The sequence below is a fragment of the Hemicordylus capensis genome, chromosome 2 (genome assembly GCF_027244095.1).
Source record: "Hemicordylus capensis ecotype Gifberg chromosome 2, rHemCap1.1.pri, whole genome shotgun sequence".
NCBI lineage: Eukaryota > Metazoa > Chordata > Lepidosauria > Squamata > Cordylidae > Hemicordylus > Hemicordylus capensis.
In genome coordinates this window covers 108,027,074-108,047,455 of record NC_069658.1, presented here as the reverse complement: position 1 = coordinate 108,047,455, position 20,382 = coordinate 108,027,074, and the positions used below count along the sequence as shown (strand labels likewise).

The 20,382-nt window shown below is 44.9% G+C and overlaps 1 protein-coding gene across 5 annotated transcripts in view; it reads right to left on the bottom strand.

Moving 5' to 3' along the window:
• DOCK8 (dedicator of cytokinesis 8) overlaps window positions 1–20,382 on the bottom strand; it is a 183,926-nt gene that overhangs the window by 10,314 nt on the left and 153,230 nt on the right. For all 5 annotated transcript variants that reach the window (XM_053292960.1, XM_053292963.1, XM_053292965.1 and 2 more), the window contains 7 exons: window positions 19,887–20,079; window positions 15,142–15,285; window positions 14,036–14,167; window positions 11,948–12,082; window positions 11,179–11,268; window positions 2,112–2,348; window positions 414–557 (listed from right to left, as the gene is read on the bottom strand). In XM_053292960.1, coding sequence (XP_053148935.1) covers window positions 414–557; window positions 2,112–2,348; window positions 11,179–11,268; window positions 11,948–12,082; window positions 14,036–14,167; window positions 15,142–15,285; window positions 19,887–20,079 — 1,075 coding nt within the window. The remainder of the gene's footprint in view (window positions 1–413; window positions 558–2,111; window positions 2,349–11,178; window positions 11,269–11,947; window positions 12,083–14,035; window positions 14,168–15,141; window positions 15,286–19,886; window positions 20,080–20,382) is intronic.

Here is a 20,382-nt window from a genome sequence, read left to right as displayed (position 1 = left end):
GTCTCAGGTTTCATTCTCTCACCTGAGAAAAGCTTTCCTTTCCCTCCTACCCTTCCTGATGCAGCAAGATGCTAGGAACTAGGCCTTTCCTATCTCTCTGATATATTTCCTAAATAAACTACTTTGTTTAGAACTTTAACTCTGTGTCTCCAGACAGTATTAATTAGCAGTGCTCTCCTTATTTGTGCACTTCTGCTGCGGGTTTGGGGCAGATAAATGATCTCCCCTTCAAATCTAACAGCTCAGCCCTCAAAAGCACTGGGACAAAGGTATGCCAAGCTGATTTCTATGATGGTGTCTGTGGACCATTTTAATACTTAGTACAGGTAACAGTGTGGCTGAAGTGAGAGGAGCAGAGAAAATAATGAACTACCTGCAGAAACAACACTACCCTATTACTTAGTTGTACGTACCTGATTTACTGTGGCTCCCACGGAACCCTGAAGCACCATCTGAAGCATTTTGGCATCTGGTGGCACCTGGCTAATGGCCACGGCTAGTTCCTGAGTTTTCTTTTGCATATCTTCAATAGCTACTTCAATTGGCATCAAAACAAACTGTAACCAAAGAGGAACAGGCATGTTTACTTGTTTAACATATTTTTATGATTAAAAATGTATTATAACCCCTTCACAAAGAAAAAGGTAAAGAACAGCTGGACAGGCACAATGACACACTGATTGCAAGCAGAGGGGCACTTTGGTCATTTTGGAGCCTGGACCTAAAGGCCTTTGGAGCCCCCCCGCCGCTCCACTGAGTCTCTCCTGCTGCTGCAAGTTAAGCAGCATCCCCCCCACCCCCACCCCATGACTAACACAATGAGTCTCTCCACATGAGCAGTGTGGAGAGCCTGCAGGGCTTCTGGGAGGAGAGCGGGCTTGACCCACTCTCCCCGCAGACAAGCAGAGAGCCCACCCTAGGTGGCTGGTTTGGCCACCCACATGATTACTGGCTCCATCACGGAGCCAGTAGGGGCGGTGGGGATTGGGGGCCTCCCAGCCCCCGGAAGTCTCCAGATGCGCAGAGCATTCTGGGGAGACCCCCAAGGCTGGGAGGCTTGCTGCAGCCTCCCGGTTGGGGATCTACTCATGAGTCGCCACAGCGCAGCAACTCAGAGTCACAAAAATGGGGTTAATGGAATGCTCACTCCGCTAACCTCATTTTAGGGGTGGGGAAATTAAGCGGGCTAGCTAAGTGGGGGAATTAAGTGAGCCTGGTGGTCCCCACGACTGCTGGAAAGCAGGCTGGGCTCCCTTAGCCCACTTTCCAGCGGCCGTGGGAATAGCCTCAATATTTTTAACACATGGGATATATTTATGCCAGTGATTCTCAAACTTGGGTCCTCAGGTGTTATTGGACTTCAACTCCCATAATCCCCAACCAAAGGCCACTGAGGCTGGGGATTATGGGAGTTGAAGTCCAATAACACCCGAGGACCCAAGTTTGAGAATCTCTGATTTATGCAAATATTTAGTAGCAGAAACATTTCAATACCCAACTTAACATATTCCCATCCCATATTTTTCTTTCCCCACTCCTCCCCTCTGTCTCCAAAGCACCTGGCACACATCATAATCACACTCAGCAGCCTGGCGCAGTACAGGCCAGCAGCAACCACACCACCCGGGACAGTCTAAAGAGGATATGGGGTCACCCAGAGAGTGTGGAGGCCCTGGACTTCAGCCCCGAAGTCGAGGGGTAAGAGCGCCACTGTTTGCAAGTATCAAAGTCAACAGTGGGCAACAGGGACTTCATTCTTGCCACTCCCTGACTCTTGAACAAGATCTGGCAAAAGTGTTGATGAGGTGGGAGTGAAGTAATCCACTATTTCTTTCCCACAAATGCAACAGAAGGGATCTGGAGGGGTGGAGGAAGGGGGAAGAGTGATACCAAGAGTTATATTCAATCTAGGGTGCCCATAATTAGGATTAGAGAACGCTAAAGTCAAGAACATACGCCAATTTAAAGATAAATAGAACCCCCTTCTTGTACCTCAGTTTTGGAGAATATTCATTGTTGGACATATAAAATGTCCAGCTGCAATGCCCTTGACTATTGCATGACTATCATATATCTTGTTTTAGTTCTATACCTTTAGAAGCATCTATTACCTCCTCCTTTTGAATGACATTGATTCTGGTTTTGATGTAGGGGAAGGCATGCATTGTGGTCAAAATGGTCTTCCTTTTATACTGCTCGCTCAATTCTCCTCGTGGACGACCATCTTTGGTGAAGGGTGTGGTGTACATGAATCGCCGAAGGCTGAAGTTCTTTTCAAAATGGGTCACTCTGTCTTTCATCTCATAATCATCAAAGTAGGGTTCCACAAAGGTAATTTGTATGTAAGCCTGAGGAGAAAAGGAGAGAACAAATGTCTCTGAAGCAAGCTACATGGCAATACATAAATAGGAAGTGTGAAACAGAGCTTGAAAGTGACAGCTTGGCTAGACTTTTGGGTTCTCAGAAGGCAAATGATAAAAACAGGTTGCTTACCTGTAACTGATGATCTGGTAGAGATCCGTCGATATCCATAAGAATGGGTTCTGCGCCTGCGCAGGAGTCACGCGGTAGCCATGCCTGAGCTTGTCGAAGCGCCGAAGCCACGCCCCCACGCTGAGCGTTCTATATAAGGCGTGTCTTTGGCGCGAAGTCCCTCAGTTCTTGGACGACCGCCGTGGAGGACGACCATCCAGAAGACGAAGGTGAGTTCATCCAAGGTAAGTGCTCAATAAAGGACGTTGCAAAGGGCTGCACACCGCAATGCACATAAAGGTAGTCCTACTGCAGAGGGGAGGTCGGGAGGGTCTTATGGATATCGACGGATCTCTACCAGATCATCAGTTACAGGTAAGCAACCTGTTTATCTGGATCGAGATCCGTCGATACCCATAAGAATGGGTGTCTAGCGAGCTCCAAAAAAGGAGGAGGGGAGCAGTAGGAATTAAGGCAGCACCCTTTTCAAGATGCTTCTCCCGAATGAAGCCTCTGCAGCAGAACGTACATCTATGGCATAGTGTTTGATAAACGGGGACTCAGAGGACCATGTAGCTGCTTTGCAGATGTCCGTGAAAGAAACCCCTGCTAGGTGTGCAGCCGAGGAAGCGTGGGCTCTAATGGAGTGGGCCCGTATAGCTTCTGGAGGTGCTTTGTTTTGTAGTTTGTATGTGAACAATATCACCTGCACCAACCATCTCGACAGTCGTTGTCTGGAGACTGGGGAACCTTTGGAAGAGCCTTGGTAAGACACGAAGAGACGTTTGGAGGCTCTAAAGTCTTGTGTTCTGGACATATAGAACAGCAGAGCACGGCGTACATCCATAGTGTGCAAGGATCTCTCCAAGGAAGTGGAAGGAAGTCTGAAAAACGTAGGCAGGATTATATCCTGATTGAGGTGGAAGGAAGACACTACTTTAGGTAAAAAAGAAGGATCCAGACGCATTCGGACTTTGTCTGGATAAAAGATAGTATAAGGGGAGTCTACTCTGAGTGCTGTGAGTTCACTGACTCGTCTAGCAGTAGTAATTGCTATCAAAAAAGCAGTCTTCCAGGAGACCAGTTTCAATGAACATGTGGCCATGGGCTCGAAAGGAGGCTGAGTGAGGGATGAAAGAACCAGAGATAGGCTCCATGGTTCCACAGGAGGCTTAACTGGCGGGTACACATTCGAGAGACCTTTTAGAAAGGCCTTACTCAACGGATGGGAAAACAAAGTCTTTCCATCACTGCCCGGGTGTTGTGCGGAGAGGGCAGCCAGATGGACCTTAAGGGAGACATTTGCAAGACCTTGAGTTTTTAGTATCGTTAGGTAACGTAAGACTTCCTTGATCGAAGCCTGCTTGGGTAAAAACCCTCTAGACCTTGCATATATTTTAAAACGGTGCCATTTGCTCTGATAATTCTTACGAGTGGATGCCTTCCGTTGGTTGAGCAAAATTCGTCTTAGGAGAGTATCCGCCAGGCGGTCAGATGAAGGGTGAGAACGTCTGGGTGCAAGATCTGGCCGTCGTCTTGTGTCAGCAGATCTAGGCGCTGAGGTAAGTGGTGGTAACAGTTCTTGGACAGTCTGCGTAGCCGCGGAAACCAAGGTTGTCTTGGCCACCAAGGGGTAATCAAGATCCCGTCGGTCGGTTGAGACAGCAGACGTGCCACTACCCTGGGTATCAGTGGGAGTGGGGGAAACATGTACGGAGTCTCTTCGGACCAGTTCAGCTGAAAAGCATCCCCTAGAGAACGAGCATCGTGGCCCGCTCTCGAGCAGTAACGGGAACATTTTGTATTCGTGGAGCAAGCAAAGAGATCTATGGAGGGAAACATCCATTGGTCGAAGAGCGGGGTCAAGACTTCTGAATGTAGTTCCCATTCGTGTTGGTGATCTTTCAAAAAGACCCGACTGAGGTCGTCGGCTAATACATTCTCCAGGCCTTTGATGTGTACTGCTGCAGGGGCAATCTGGTGTTGGATGCACCAGTGCCACAGCTGGACGCTGAGGGCACACAGGCTCCGGGACACCGTTCCGCCCTGACGGTTGATGTATGCTTGTGCAGTTGTGTTGTCGAGCTGGACTTGAACAATCTGGCCTTGTATGATTGGAAGAAAAGCTCGCAGAGCCAGAAAAACTGCTAGTAGCTCTAGGAAATTTATGTGTAGTAGGGCTTGTTGAGGAGACCACCTGCCTTGGATCTTGTGCCCGTTGCAATGTGCACCCCAACCCTGTAGAGATGCATCTGTGGTCAGCCAGACAGTAGGGGAGGGATTTTGAAAGGGGACCCCACTGAGCAGATTGTTTCGGCGCGTCCACCACGTTAGAGAACGAAGGACTTGAGGAGGCATTAGTAAGCGTTTGTCTTGATTGTCCCTGCATGGGTGAAAGACAGAAAGAAACCATAGTTGAAGCTTGCGCATTTTTAGGCGAGCGAAGTGTATAATCGCATTGCACGAAGCCATCAGCCCTAAGAGGCGTTGGACGGCAAGGGCTGGTTGGGTTGGTTGTTGCTGGAAGAGACGAATCAGGTCTCCAATACAGTTGAACCTGTCCTCTGGTAAGAACGCTTTCTGCACTCTGGTGTCCAAAACTGCTCCTATGTAGGAGATAACCGGAACCGGTTGTAGATGTGACTTTTTCCAGTTGATTTGAACACCTAGGTCGTGGAGAAGATCTATCACATAACGGATATGCGAAAGTAACTCTTCTTTGGTCTTTGCTGCCAGAAGCCAGTCGTCTAGGTATGGATAGATAGCAATCCCTCTGGTATGTAGGTGTGCAATCACCACAGCCATGCATTTTGTAAAAACCCTCGGTGCGGTAGACAGTCCGAAGGGCAATACATTGTATTGGTACACTTCCCGTCCGACGGTGAAACGTAAGTACTTTCGGTGGCAAGGTCGAATACTTATATGAAAATAGGCGTCCTTGAGGTCCAGCGTTGCAAGCCACTCTTCTCCCTGAAGGAGAGGTAGGATGTGCTGTAACGCCATCATGCGGAATTTTCGGACGTGAATGAATTTGTTCAGGCGACGGAGATCCATAATGGGTCGTATACCCCCATCCCGTTTGGGAATTTGGAAGTAACGGGAGTAGAACCCGTCTAGCCTGTCTGCCCATGACACCGGGGATATTGCCCCTTTGCAAAGAAGATCCTTCACCTCTTCCCTCAGGAGATCCGATGCAGGAGTGAGCTTCATCCCCATAAAACGAGGAATGGTCTTGAATTCGAGTGCATAGCCTGAGCTCACAATCTTCAGGACCCATTTGTCTGATGTTATGTGGTGCCATGCGGGGACATGGCTGGCCAGCCTGATGGTTGGCTGGGACAGAATAGTCGATGGTGAGGACGGTACCCGCGCTGGCTGGGAAAGGGAGAGAGGAGGAGGTGTCAATGGGCAATTGCAATTTTCAAAGACGCTTTTGGTTGTCCTGCGTCTTGGAACGCTGGGGTTGAGAAGCTTTATGCCTCTGCTGGTAGGCTCGCTTTTGATATGGGGTATATGGCTTTCTGAAATCCCGGCGATCTTGGGTTCGATAGTTGGGCCTATATTTTCCATAATTGGGTCGGTATCTTGATGACTGCCCGGAGGATGATTGGGCAGCAGTGAAGGTTTTTGCCGTGAACTTGGATTTTTTTAACTGTTCCATTGTGGCGTCTGTGGTGGTGCTGAAAAGACCAGAGCCATCGAAAGGGAGGCCTTCGATCTTTTCTTTCATGTCCATCTGGAGATTAGTGGACCGCAACCAAGCATGCCTGCGTAGAGTGATAGCTGCTGTCATGGCCCTGGACTCACTTTCCGCTAGGTGTTTAGAAATGCTTAGCTGGCGACGAGTCAAATCCCCAGTGTTTTCCAAGGTCTGGCGGAACTTAGCCCTAAACTCATGTATAGGCAAAGATTCCAGGTCTTTTTCCAAAAGTTCCCAGAGGCCATGTGTGTATTTGGCCGTGCAGGCCGCATAGTTGGCCACTTTGATCGAAAGGCACGAAGTCGAATACACCTTCCTGCCTAAAAGGTCTAGTTTCCTGCCCTCTTTATCCGGAGGAACTGTATGGCGTTTGCCTGACTTAGAAGAAGTGGCGCAATCAATAACAAGAGAATTGGGCGCCGGATGCTTCAACAAATATTCATTGTCCTTATCTTGTACCCGGTAGAGGCTCTCAAGTTTCTTGGAAGTTGGCGTGGAGGTGTGGAGTACTTCCCAAGCGCACTTAGCCGCCCTAGTGATCACTGGTAGCATAGGGAGTGCCACTGGAGCGGTAGATTGAGACTGAAGCATAAAGTTGTATACCGGATCATCTATTGTCGCCAAAGGAGAGCGAATGTCCAGCCCCAGGGAATCCGCCATCGCACGAATGTGCTTGTGGTAAGCTTTCAGCTCATCATTTGGAGATACATACGTGGGTGGAGCCACATCCACTGGAGGATCCGCAATATTACTGTCCTCATCCGAATCCGACTCAAAATCGGACGAACCATAATGTTCAGAGGGGGAGCAAGGAGACGGTTCATTTCCATTAGTTTGAGCAATGGTTTGTGTCTCTTCAGTGCTGACAGATGAGTGTGGCAGGACATCTGTCTGAATGGAGGCAGATCTTGTGCTCATAGGAAAAGTCTGTGAAGCACGGTGAAATAGTTCTGGGCACTGCGTCTGGGTAGATACAGTAGACACAGAACGCAGTGGCAATCGTTGAGACCCGGTGTCATCAAACACATATGGTTCTCCAGGTGAAGTTGTACCCATGGGATCCTGGGGGTATTCACAGGTGTGCCATGTTAGCGGGGAGCGTCCTTGGCTGGCGGATTGAGGTCTGGAGGAGTGTGCTGTGGAGACTGAAGGTTGAGATGGGCCTGCATCTGTTGGCAAGAAACCCTTAAAGGTAGAGGTTGTCCGTCTACTCGACGTTGAGTCCAATAGCGAAAGCAGTGAGCGAGTCGCTGATGGTAGAATATCCTCGGCATCGACGTCTATGATCTCGAAAGCAGGAGGTGGGCAGCGTGGCGTCACCTGAGAAGTGAGGACCGGGGTGTGCAGTACAGTATCTCGAAGACCGACCGACGGTGTAGATGGCGAAGCCGAGTGTAGTGGGGTCGGAGCTGGCGATAGAGCTCGAGCAATCGGCATCGAAATCGACGTCGAGGCAAGCACCGGTTGAACAGCAGGAGTCAATATCGAGGCAACTGTCGATGCTGAAGGAGCCGTCGACATCGAAGGATTTGTCGGCATCGACTGAGCTGTCGACATCGAGGGAGCAGGTAGCGCCGACTGATCAGTCGTCATTGGTGGCACTGCAGTGGTCGATGGAAACCCCGATGTTGATGGTAAAGCTGACGACTTCAATACACTTGGTGGAGATGGAGTACACGGAGGCAGGTCTGGGGATCTTCGACGTTTTCTAGGTGGAGAACTATGCCGATCTGTGTTTCGAAGCCCAGAAGGAGAGTCGTTACGTCCACTTGAATGAAGATCTGGTCTCGATGGGGAAGACGAAGAAGATGTACACGGCGTCGATGTTGACTTTACCGGTTTCGATGTCGATGTGGATAACTTGGATACACGCGAAGGAGCTGGAGATTCCTTCGACTTAGAATGTTTCTTCGGCATCGAAGTAGGCTTCGAAGAATCAACTTTCTTCGATGCTGAGGAAGACTTTCGGTGGCGGCTCGACGTTGATGGAGGTGCCGACTCCGCCCTCGGGGGCAATTTTGAAGACGAAGTTGAGGTCGAGGGACGAGGAGTACCCGGAGTGGAGGGGCTCAGAACCTCGTCATAAATAGCGGCCCGAAGGCGTAGCGCTCGGTTTTTTCTCGTTTGCTTCGAGAAAGAGAGGCAAATCTTGCAGGAGGCGACATTATGTTCCTCACCGAGGCATAATAAGCAAAGGTCGTGAAGGTCCTTGGAGGGGAGTTTCGCCCTGCAGCCTTCACACCATTTAAAAGATCTTTTCTCCTCAGTCATATTCACACTCGTCGTGGAGTCCGTTCCGAGGTCGAAGAGCCGGGATCGTCGTCAGTCAGTCCGCGTCGAGAACCGGGAAAAACCGAGAAGTCAGTCCGAGTCAAATTCCAAACAAAGGTCGCTTTCCAGTCCGTCGTCAAAACCAAAAATCAGTCAGTAAAGGATGAACTCGTTCTTAATGTAAAGAGGAACTTTTCCAACAGCTGAGGTGGCAGACCGAGGTCCAAACGCAAAGGCGGTCGGAAAAGAACTGAGGGACTTCGCGCCAAAGACACGCCTTATATAGAACGCTCAGCGTGGGGGCGTGGCTTCGGCGCTTCGACAAGCTCAGGCATGGCTACCGCGTGACTCCTGCGCAGGCGCAGAACCCATTCTTATGGGTATCGACGGATCTCGATCCAGATGGTCCTTTCCACAACTGTCCCTTCAGGAACAGAAGGCTGGAGAAGCTTGAAGTGTTAGCAAAGCACTTCAAGGATCCTGGAAGGGGCTGGGAGAGGGTGTTAGTGCCCCTCCTAAGATTGCTTGAGGGGGTATGCTAAGCCTCCACAACAAGGGATGATCAGGCAAAAAAGACTGCTGCTGTTGTAGTTGATTGATAAAGGGGAAGGGAACGTGCAATCTGTTTTCAAAGATTCAGTGCTCAACTGCAGAGATTTGCTTACTGTGGTTTGGGACTCAGATCAGAGCTTAGTTATGGAGGCAGGAGTTGATATGGCTGAGAAAGATGCTTGTCTGCAACCTTGGAGAAACTGCTGCCAGTCTGTGTAGACAATACTTAGCTAGATGGACCAATGGTCTGACTCAGTGTATGGCAGCTTCCAATTTTCCTATGAGCTGTGAAGAGCTAATGTATGGAGAAAGTTAGTTGAGTCTGTGTGGAAAGCTTAAGCCCTGAACAGTAAAATTCTAGTATATTACTATTCTATAATAGTCCTGACCTGTTTTTCCCCCAGTACAATTGGGATGTCTATGGGATTTAATTTTACCAGCTTATCCTCACCTTTTGAAATAGACCGTGTGTATAATTAAACTGCTGAATCCTATGCCTGCTTACTCAGAAATATGACTGAGTTAAGTAGAGTTTACTTCAAGGTAAGCACACTTAGGAACTATCAGTTAATAAAATATTTAGCTGTGCTGGCCTCAACCAATGCTGGGTAAACTGTGCTGTCTGCAGACTGGAGGGAAGCAAGGTAAGCCCCAACACACACACGAAGGAGAAAAGGAAATCAAACAAAAAGTAAACTCCAGAGTAGGTGAAATGATGTTCCAATTATAAATTAAAATGTATCATCTTTTTACACTGTTGCATTTCCTTTCTTGGAAGTGAATATGGACTAGCTTTATTATACAAAAAAAATATTGAATTCTAGAAATGTTCTATAATTTTCAATCCGTTACTAATTCTTTGATCAGTTATTAATTCTTAGATTTATTTCCTTTTTAAATTCAACTGTATATACAATTATGATAAACTCAATTGAAGAACATTGAACGTGATGAATTATAATGAAGTTACAATTTATCACATTATAACACGATAATTTATAAAACTGCACAGGTATGTTTTTACATCTTCTTCAATGAGCAAATCATTTGCTCATTAAATAAGATGTTAAAATGCCCCTGAAAAGCAGGCAAAATTCAAAAAGTCCTGATTGCTTTTAGCTTCACCTTAAAAACACTCCCAACGTTCCTGCATGCCCCTCACTTTTTTCTGCAACCATAGGAGGGAGGGAACATTAGTGTGTCAAACTTACAACAATATTCATTTTAATATTCTATGTTTAAGGCAGCATCAGGGAAGATTAGCAGTTTGAGGTAAGGATCAGAAAACAAGAGTGTAGCCAGAACATTGGTAGCCCTAGTTGACAGGAGGGAACCAAGCCTTCTTTTTTCTATATAGAGCTGGTTACCACGTGGCAATAATATATAGTAGTAATCTATAGTTCAGTACAGTGCATACACTTAGGTTCAGGCAAGATGCATACTTGTTAGAGCCAATCTCATTAAGACTTTAGTTTCAGCATTTCATAAATCTGCTTTACTTATTCCGATCTTCTCTTACCCTCACCAGCTCAATAAAGATAACCGCAGGCCTTTATCTTGGTCCAATAAAGACAAGCGTAGGCCTGTTCCTACAAGCACTTCCTCTGTGGTAGCCTTTGTTCTCAATCAGCCCACAACCACTTTCTGCCATAGCAGCCTGCAGCAAGGTGAAGCTCATGGTTTAGTTAGAAGCAGTGTGCCAAAAGCTAAATCCACACTGAACTCTATATGTGGAAGCAGCTTCTTATGACTGCCTTGCCTCAGGCTGAAGCAGATGAAAGGGCATGCACATGTGAAGTGGTTTTGAGAACTGGCTTTGACAATGTGGCCTTGCCCTTGACTTGGACAGAAATAAAACCGATTTGGCTCAAATTCAGGGAGAGCAAAACACAGCTGTATAGTGACAGTTATACACCTGTGGAAAAAACCCTACTGAATTCAAAGTTCAAGAGCATGGGCGGGGGGGGGGGGAGGAGGGAGAGAGATTTTGCCTGTTTAATTCTTCAGTTCAGAACTAGCCAAAGGAAACCCAAATAAGCATGATTACATGGATTAGTCACATCTATATACTTTATTCCACTTCAGGTACAGTCTTGAGTTTTGCAGCTGCAGAACAGAAGAGTTTTCAGTACAGAATTTCAGAGCCCATGGTGTTCACTGAGCAAATGTAAAACCTGCCATACCTTGTTGGGATCTAGGGCTTTTTTGTCTACAGGAGTAGAGTCTTTAATCACTACAATGCGATCCTCTCCAAAGCATTGGCCATAAAATCCCTGAAAAGGAAACAAAATTATCCTGAGGAGTTCTTTCATTTCAAAGATCTTTAAAATGAATTGTGTAAGTCAGCTCTACAGTTGTGATAAAGATGGTAATATGTGGTCAATGAGATTTCATGGGTATATTCCAGTGTTCACAAAGTTAAAAGGTCACACAGGGCCTTTTCAGATAGGCAGCCCAGTTCTATGGTTGGGAAGTAAGGCTCATTGAGTATAGTTGGTCTTTCTCTGAAGCAAATTTGCACAAGATTGTAGTTTTCTGTGGAAACATTTCATGGGAGCAAAGTGTGACATCATCTTGATGTGAAGCATATTGTCACCCAGCCAGAAATGCAGGTTATGTAGCTCCATAATTGTCACATTGCTTATGGCAAATGTTGGGCAAGGAGGTGACGGGAGAGCAATGGGAGCCACCAACTCTGCAAACTAGAGTGTGCATGTGCTGGATTAGTTCCTTAAAAAAAAAAAAAACTATTCAGGCAAATACTTGCAAAATCTCAGGCTCCAAAGATGAGAGAAAGAAATCTAACACAATAAAGTGTCTTGTAGCACCTTAAATCTGTCTTACTATCCGTTTGCATAGTCCTTTTAATCCCCAGTCACTTCTATGGTATACATGATACTATTCTATTTAAATGCTATCCTATTCCTTAATATTTATAGCAGAAGTGTTTACCTCCAGCCTGTGAGAAATCTCAGGAAGTTTGGTGATAGCAGGCTCTTTATAAACAAATTCCTGTTCATCCAAATCTCCAAATATGACTCCATAGAAGCCAACACGGAAGTAAGTGCCAAACATTCTCTTCTGGCCCTGACAGAGAATTATGAAGGCATTAAATGTTTCTTACTTTTAAAACAGACCCATTTTTGTTCAGTAAAAAAAAAAATCAGTATTCATGGTAATTTACATTTTTATATTTGTTATTAGCTTATTTCACCTGTAATACCTTATCTTAGCTTATTTCACCTGTAAGCTGTTAGCAGGACTTAATTTAAAGAAAACAAGGTAAAGCGATGCCATCAATACATTAAAATTCTCAAAAAAACCTGAACTGGCCTTTGCACACCAAGAACAACAAAACGATTCCCAATTTGTGCAGTCCACATGTCAAAAATAGAAGATGAAAAAAGCCAACAGCAACAGGAAGATGAAATAAGACAACAGCATTCATTATATATGGGCAGAATACACTGGGAAATTCTCCATGGGCTGTTCCAGATGACAATAACATGCAAGCTCTGCAAAGCTTTTGAGTGAGCTCCAAATGGAATCTTACTCATTGTACAGATGCTTCTGCAGAAGAACCCACTCACTACTTTAGTGTGTTCTTCTCAGAAAGCAAGACTTGGCCAGCAGGTGGCATTGTGAAAACTGTGCAATGTCCATGTTTAGCATGTATACAGAGGTTAAGATTGTTCTGGGAAGGAGCACAGAAGTACAGTGAGTAAGATTTTGTTTGGAGCTTGCAAGAAAACTTTGTGGATCCTACATTTTATCATCATCTGGAAGAATCTCTTTGCAAGTCCCATTGCACAGCTCCCATTCATTTAAATGGAGCATGTGCAGGAGAACTTACAAGTGCACTGTGCCAATTTGTCTAAAATATTACTGTTCTACACTTCTGTTAAGGGTTGCTATATATCAGGTTGTCTCTGATTTCAGAACATCTCAGCTTTATTGCAGTCATGGAATAGATCCTAATCTGCCTTGCTGTTCTGCATTTTTAAGAATTTGTTCTGGCACCCTTGACACTAATTAGTACATAGGAGTCTGACAGTGGAACCTATTGAAATCCATCTGATAATCCATGACAGCAAATTAGGTTTTTTTTAAACATGTAAGGTCTCCTTTTCAAAAAGAGCATTATTTAGAAAAGTAAAGTTTTGTGTTTGAACTCAACAAGGGTTTTTCCAGACAGCAATAAGCTGTGAGTTGAGGAGAACATCCTAGTTCTTCTAGTGGAGAGGTCCTAGTTGAGAGCTTACTCAGCATCCACAGACACCCCCCACAGATTTCCATTATCTTTTCCAGAGGCATCTCATATTCAGGCCAGATGGCCAGCAGGGACCTCATGTGATTTCCACAGCACCATTTGCCAGCCAGCGCTTGCTTTCTGAGATGAACTCACCTTTTCCTCCATTCGGCAGAAAATGAAAAGTGGTGAGTTAATCTTGGAAACCAAGAGCTGGCCAGTACGTGACACTGTGGAAATCATAGGATGTCCCTGCTGGCCATCTGACTTGGGTGTGATCCTGCTGCAAAAGGTGACAAAGGTCTGATGGAGTGTCTGAATGCTGAGTAAACTCTTACCTAGAACTCAATCACAAGCTTTTCTCAACATGCAGTTTATTGACAACTGGAAGAAGAACCCCAAATCTGAATATCATTCACATGTTTAAACTGCTCTTAAAATATTTGTTTTCAGTTCTTCATTAAAGTTATGCATGAAGGTGTATCTACATGCACATACATCCACAAAAACATTGGAGCCACTATGCCATGTATATAATTATTTTATTGTTGATAAAGAAAAAAGCTCTGTATAATAGTGAAGCTCAATCTGGGGCAGCTATCAGTGGGAACTCCATATACATGCAGGGCCCTGTATTGCCTCCAGGTTCTCAGTAACACCACAGAGTTCAAATGTACATTTAGAGTTGAGAAAAGAAATTGGGTAATTTTGCATGGCAGATTATCCTAAAATAATCTTCACGATCAATAAACAAACACTGTAGCCCAGCAACAGAAGCAGCTGAAAGGTACCTTATTTATTATGTTCTCAAAAGCCTTCTGAAGTTTACTGTGAGTAGAAGTAAGCTTCCTGAAATCTCGATGTGCTTCTAATATGGGGATGACAATCTTGTAAACCTCATTTACAGTTTCATACAGTCCTCCCTTGAATGAAGAAGTAACAAAACCAAAACCGAAGTGTTAATTTTATAACTGATCAGATACAACATACATTTTAATCGCCTACTGGGAGATTCTTGAACCTCATCTAGCATAAGAAATTTTATGAACATGCACTTTTCACAGTGCCTGCTTTAGCCAATAGCACATTATTAACTAGTGTAGTAAACTGTGAAAGGATTAAGACCAACCTGCATTAGAGATTCACTTTTTCTGCACTGGATTATGGTTCTCAGGTTTGTCCACTACAATAGTTGTGTGTATGAAAACCCCAATGACACACTTCATTGACAAGTAGAATGGTGAGGGGGAGATGTTCAGTGCAGCAGCGACACTAACAAGTGTGGATGAGAGAGAGTGCTTAACCCTTCCCTCAGCTGCTGATCTTTTGCTGAAATTTACCCAAACTGATTTTCCCCTTATGGGGGTTCCAGATGCACCTTTATCTTTACAAACAGAGCAGTGAGCTGTCAGAGTTCTCCCACACATTATTGCATGTAATGTATAATTTGGTCCTAAGCTTGCTCTTCATGGTAGATTCCACTCCAATGCCGCCCATGATTGCATTATAAACTATCTCAACAAATGGGGAAAGGCAGGATTAAAATGTTGTAAATAATAAAATTATCCTGTAACTCTGACATACTGAGCCACCTAATGGCGCAGCAGGGAAATGACTTGATTAGCAAACCAGAGGTTGCTGGTTCGAATCCCCGCTGGTATGTTTCCCAGACTATGGGAAACACCTATATCGGGCAGCAGCGATATAGGAAGATGCTGAAAGGCATAATCTCATACTGCACAGGAGATGGCAAACGTAAACCCCTTTTGTATTCTACCAAAGACAACCACAGGGCTCTGTGGTCGCCAGGAGTCAACGCCAACTCAAAGGCACACTTTACTGACTTTAACTCTGACATAAGCATGCATTTGGAAGTGAGCAGTATAATTCTACTCACTGTGCTGAAAAGTTCTGCAGCTTGTTCCAGCAGTCCCACTAAGCCATTCTCTGAGAAATATCTCCCAGAGCACACACCATCTTCATCTGGAGACAGAACATCATCTGAGACAGCAGACTCCTCCAACACATTGGAGGAAATATTCTGAAAAACAGAACAATGGATTGCTTGAGACAGCCTCTGGATAAATCATATCAAATGTTCTCCTTTTGTCCTTTGGCACTGATGCACTGGAAAGATTCTGTGACACCGGAGCATTATTTTGCGACTTATGGCATGTCATGAACTCCGTGATGATATAAGTGCTGCTACTTATATCGAGTGTTTCATCTAGTGATCTCTACTTTTTCCAATTTGTATGTAGTGATTTAAATATATATTATATTTAAGAACTATGATTTTATTTACAGTTCCGACCTAAGTTCTATTTCAGAATAACTAGTTACTAGCCGACCCCGCACAGAGCATCTGTGCACTCTTTGGGGCCAGTGGTTACCTCTCCCCCGCCCTTCTGCCCCAGTCTCCGCTTCTGGGCCCAGCCGCCTCTCCTCCCCACCGCCACTTCTGCCCCCCCTTTCTTTCCCCCCTCCTGGGCCTTGCCTCCATGGGCGGGCCAGGCCTGCCACCGCCTCTGGCCTCCACGACCAGGCCCGTCGCTGCAGCGACCAATCCTCCTGGGTGCACCTCAGCCAATCAGGTGTGTTCACTGCCCAGCCAATCAGCTGGGTGCTGGGACGCACATTCCAAGGCACACCCAGGAGAATTAATATAATAGATATGTTGCTCAAAGTATCCAGATGTATCATGGAAGATGACCTGGGAGCTTTCCAGACTAGCTGCTCAACAGCAGCAAAATGCCTCCATTCAGGCAAATTGCATTTGAAACATAAACAGCAGGGGGAGCAGTCTTGCAGAAACTAACCACCCGAAAAAACAGCAAGATTTCTATGCCGGATATATGACTTCCTAGCTCTATATTGCAGTGATTAAATTAGAAAAAAGGCATTGGAAATGTGAATGCTGTCCGCATAGGGACTACGGTGTCACAACACAGGAAGTGTGGAAGCACACTTCCGAGATATGATGTGACCCCGCAGTAGGGTCAAATCTGGAAAGCGCCCTGCTTGATTTGATTGGTCTCATTCATTTTAGCATTCAAGTGTGGTGTTTTATATTGTAGAAAAATCAATGAAACAACCTAGGCACAAAAAGACACACTAAGATCAACAGACTTGTGAGTCTGTTGAGACTCAGCTAAGAGCTGAGAATATATGTAATTAAATGTCCATAATATACTCTCAAAAAATCAGCCATATGGATCAAGAATTTGTCATCAAACTCTAAGTTTTATCCTTCCACCTCATCCCTTGGGCCGAACAGCATGAAATGTTACATGTGTGCTTGTTTTTTCAAACTGAAATAGCAGTTGGCTGGTGGGGCGATGATGTGGACTATGGTGTGGAAGGAAGGGGCTTTACCCCCTTTCCTCCTGTTTTTCTGATCCAGACTGAGCTACCCTGTGGTTTTCCCTAAGAAGGAAGCTTCCACTGCTGCCTTTCATAGTGTGTTTAGTGAGCCTAATACAATTGTTGATTGTGGGACGAGAAGGGTAAGAATAGGGACATCTTAAAGTCATGGGCTTCATGTTCAGGAATTGGGCCCCAAAAATGAAAGGAGGAGCTCTTCTTTAGCTAGCTCTAATTACTGTAGGGGGAAATATGCTTGAAGCAATATTTATATGTATAGACCTTCCTTTTTCTTCACTTTGCTTAAGAGCTCTGCAAGATCTTTACATATTTATTTTAGCAATTAAATTATCCTCCACCACCCTCTTTCAAAAAGTCAAGCATAGAGAAGCCTGAACACTTTTTAATGATGAAGTGCCGGAATTACAGTAGAAATTCACTGTGTCCCTCACTACTTTCAACCAAAAGAGCTGGAGAAACATATAAGAGAAGGCTCTCTTCTCCTCCTATCATACAAGCAATGATTCTATCTTGGTGGTTTGCTTTATTCTTCCTAAAATGTACACAGGCTACACCCTGTTTACTATAATTTTTTGATTTTAGCCCGGTATACAGGGATTTAGCATGTCTTCCCCACCCTTATTGCCCAAATAAATGACAGACAAGATTTTCCTGATTTTTTTGTTTAAATATTCAGGTAGAACATTTGGCAACTAATTTCAAGCCTTATAATCACAGCAAATTAGTATATTTGGGATATGCCCAGGCCCAAGAGACAGAAGTAACCTCAAGGGGCATGTTGGTAAATAATGTTGATGTCTTCAGATGAATTGTTTTGCAAAAGGGGAAGATTATCATAATTATCCAAGAACAAACCTCAGGCTCAAATTCTGCCTTATTAAACCAATGCTGAATTTCCCCCCAGAACATAAACATAAATTGCTCATCTGCTATAAAACCTCTTATTGCTTAAGAATCTGGTTTGAAAACATGTACAGGCAATAGTGTTTTGATGAGACATGCCTATGCATATTCTGAAATATTCCAGGATAGCTTTAGAAAGTGGATGTGTTTTCTACACATTGAAATGAGACAAATCAATCTTCCCATAGCTTGAAGGAAGGTTGCACGACAAATTAGGACAGGGCAGGAAACAACCAGCACAGACCAAAGTTAGGTTAGTTCAACTATAGGATCTAGGGAAGTGTGTTAGATTTGGGCCCAAAATATCTACATTCGGATCCAACCATAGTCACAGGCTTCAGTGCTATTTCTCAGATCTACACCTGTAATATGGGAACAATTATGTACGAAAGGGCTATTGTGAGGATAAGTAAAACCTCTTCCAGAATGTTGTGCCATCTCTCCCTCCCTCTTTCTTCAAATCGCTCCTCAAAACCCACCTTTGCTGTGTAGCTTAGCCCCCAAGTCCCTGTTTGCAACCACAACAAATCTTTGGGACTTGAAATGGCACTTGATCCTATGTGTCCTTTGTTACCCTCCCTTCTTGCTTTCCGCCCTTCTGTCCTCTCCCTTTTGTCTCCCCCTCTGTTGAAATTTAGACAGCAAGTTCCTCATGGTAGTTATGTCACTCCTTAATGTTCCATGTACATTAATGTCTCTACAACCAATTGTAGAAGCTGAAGGAACATGCAGACCTGAGGGACTGAAGTGTCATGGTACTGGGCTTCACAAATAAGTCCCAATCTGTCAATAAGAGGCTAATAAAAGGCAATGGCCTATATGCAGTGCACCAAGCCTTAATGATCTGGACATGCTAGGAAGACCCTATTCCATCCCTACTTTTGTTCGCTTCTTCTTGACATCTAGTTTTCTATCTGCAGAGATCTTTGTATGTGTGGAAGAGTATTTAGTCCTGTGAGTCCTCAGTAGTGGCATAGCAATGTTGTTGGTGTTCCATGTTCACATTTTATTGGCGTGCTGCCACCACCACTGCAGCCACTCCTGTTTACCTGTTACTGCTCAATTGCCACCTCTGCGGCAGCTTCAGAACCCAGCAGCAGCTGCAAGCCATGGCTGGCTTCCTAAGGTTTGCTGGCCATGGTATAACATTGTCATGGCCCAGCAATTGGCTGTGACATCATTATACCACACCATGGCTGGCAAACTGTAGGAAGGCAGCTTCAGCTTGCAGTACTGAGGACTTAATGGAGCCATCGAGGTGGCAGCAGATGAACAGAGGGTGGGGCCCTGGGGAAAGCAGCAAGAGGGGAATGAGGCTCAGAGACCCCTCTTCTCGGGGAGGAGGGCAGTGTGTCTTGTGCCCAATTACAGATACATCACTGTGACATATAATATAGCTAGTATAATGATTTGATTAAAGTGATTGTTGTAGTTTCATATCCTACGTGTATAACTGAATGAAGTATTGAAGTATAAGGGGAATTGCTCCCACTTAAAAGGTTGTTAGTATTATTTACTTCTGTCTAAAACAAAAGATAAAAGGAACTGTGTGTGTGTGTACATGTGAAAGAATGCACGAGTGAGCAAAGGATATACCAACCCTGAAGACAGGATAAATGTTGGGAAGAAGATACAGATAACCCCAAAACGACCAGGGAAAACTGGAATAAAATGCCGAAGGCAACAGGAAAGGAGTTGCTTAAACAAGGACCATGGTCAGTCCAGAGATAAGGACGAATGCCAAAATATAACATCAAATAGCTTCAAAGGCAAGCAACCCTTTTTAAGTCAGGCATCAACAGAGGTTTTCTCTGAGAAGCACCGAAGATCACGGGGCCCTCAGCTTCTCCCAATTCCCCGTTAAAGACTGATCACCTTTAATTGGGGCTGGTAAGTATGCATGTGTGAGTGAATGAACTATAGTTTAGCTGATACTTAGAGTGTAACAATAAACTGATGAACTAAATCCAGCTGGTGTACGTGACCGGTTTTCTTTTTGGGACTTGTATTAGCCTATCCGAAACAATACTCCTAATTAAAGGTGATCCCCTCAATAATTGGTCACAACTGTAGATACACACTGTAGATACACCCAATTATAGATACACCTCAGCTGCAATCTGAAGTTGTACAACCCAGACCAAAATGTGTCTCCTGTCTTTCTACATTGTCCTCACAGCCTGCTTTCCAGCTCCCAACATTCTGCTGTTGCTGATGGCTGCCTTTCAGGGTATCAGCCTTGCCAAATTTCATAGAGTATGCCCAGCGCCTGTGTGGGGCTCACCTAGCCCACACGAAGTATCACTCCAAGATTGTGAGAATGGACTTACCTGAAGCATAGCAATGTGTTCTTACCTGGAAGCTGACACTGCCCACTGGCAGATAGCTGTGATCCTCCAGCATGCTCAGGTATTCTGCAACTAGAGCAGCGGCATGAACTAGACACATGGCAGCTTCTGTGTAGCACTTTTTTTTGGCATGCTTCTCTGCCATGTTCTGGAGCCAGGTCAGTCTCAAGTCAGGTGACGTCTGATATCCTTTGGCAATTCTAATAACAGATTTTATTTAGGGTTAAAGGAAAACTGTTTGTTTCAGAGATGCTACATGCCTGCCAGTCTGGAATTCTTACAAACAATTGTGGATTTGAAGGTGGCAGAAGTAGTCTAATAAAAACAAAAACACAGAATCTTAAGAGATGAAAAGGACATCAGAGATCATCTGGTTCAGTGATCTTTAAAATATTTTTTAAGCAGGGGCCCATTTGGCAAAAAACCTTCAATATGCCAGCCATTTCCCACCGTGCTGACCTCCACACAATACTGTACTTTCCTCAGTACTTGGAGGGCCCTTT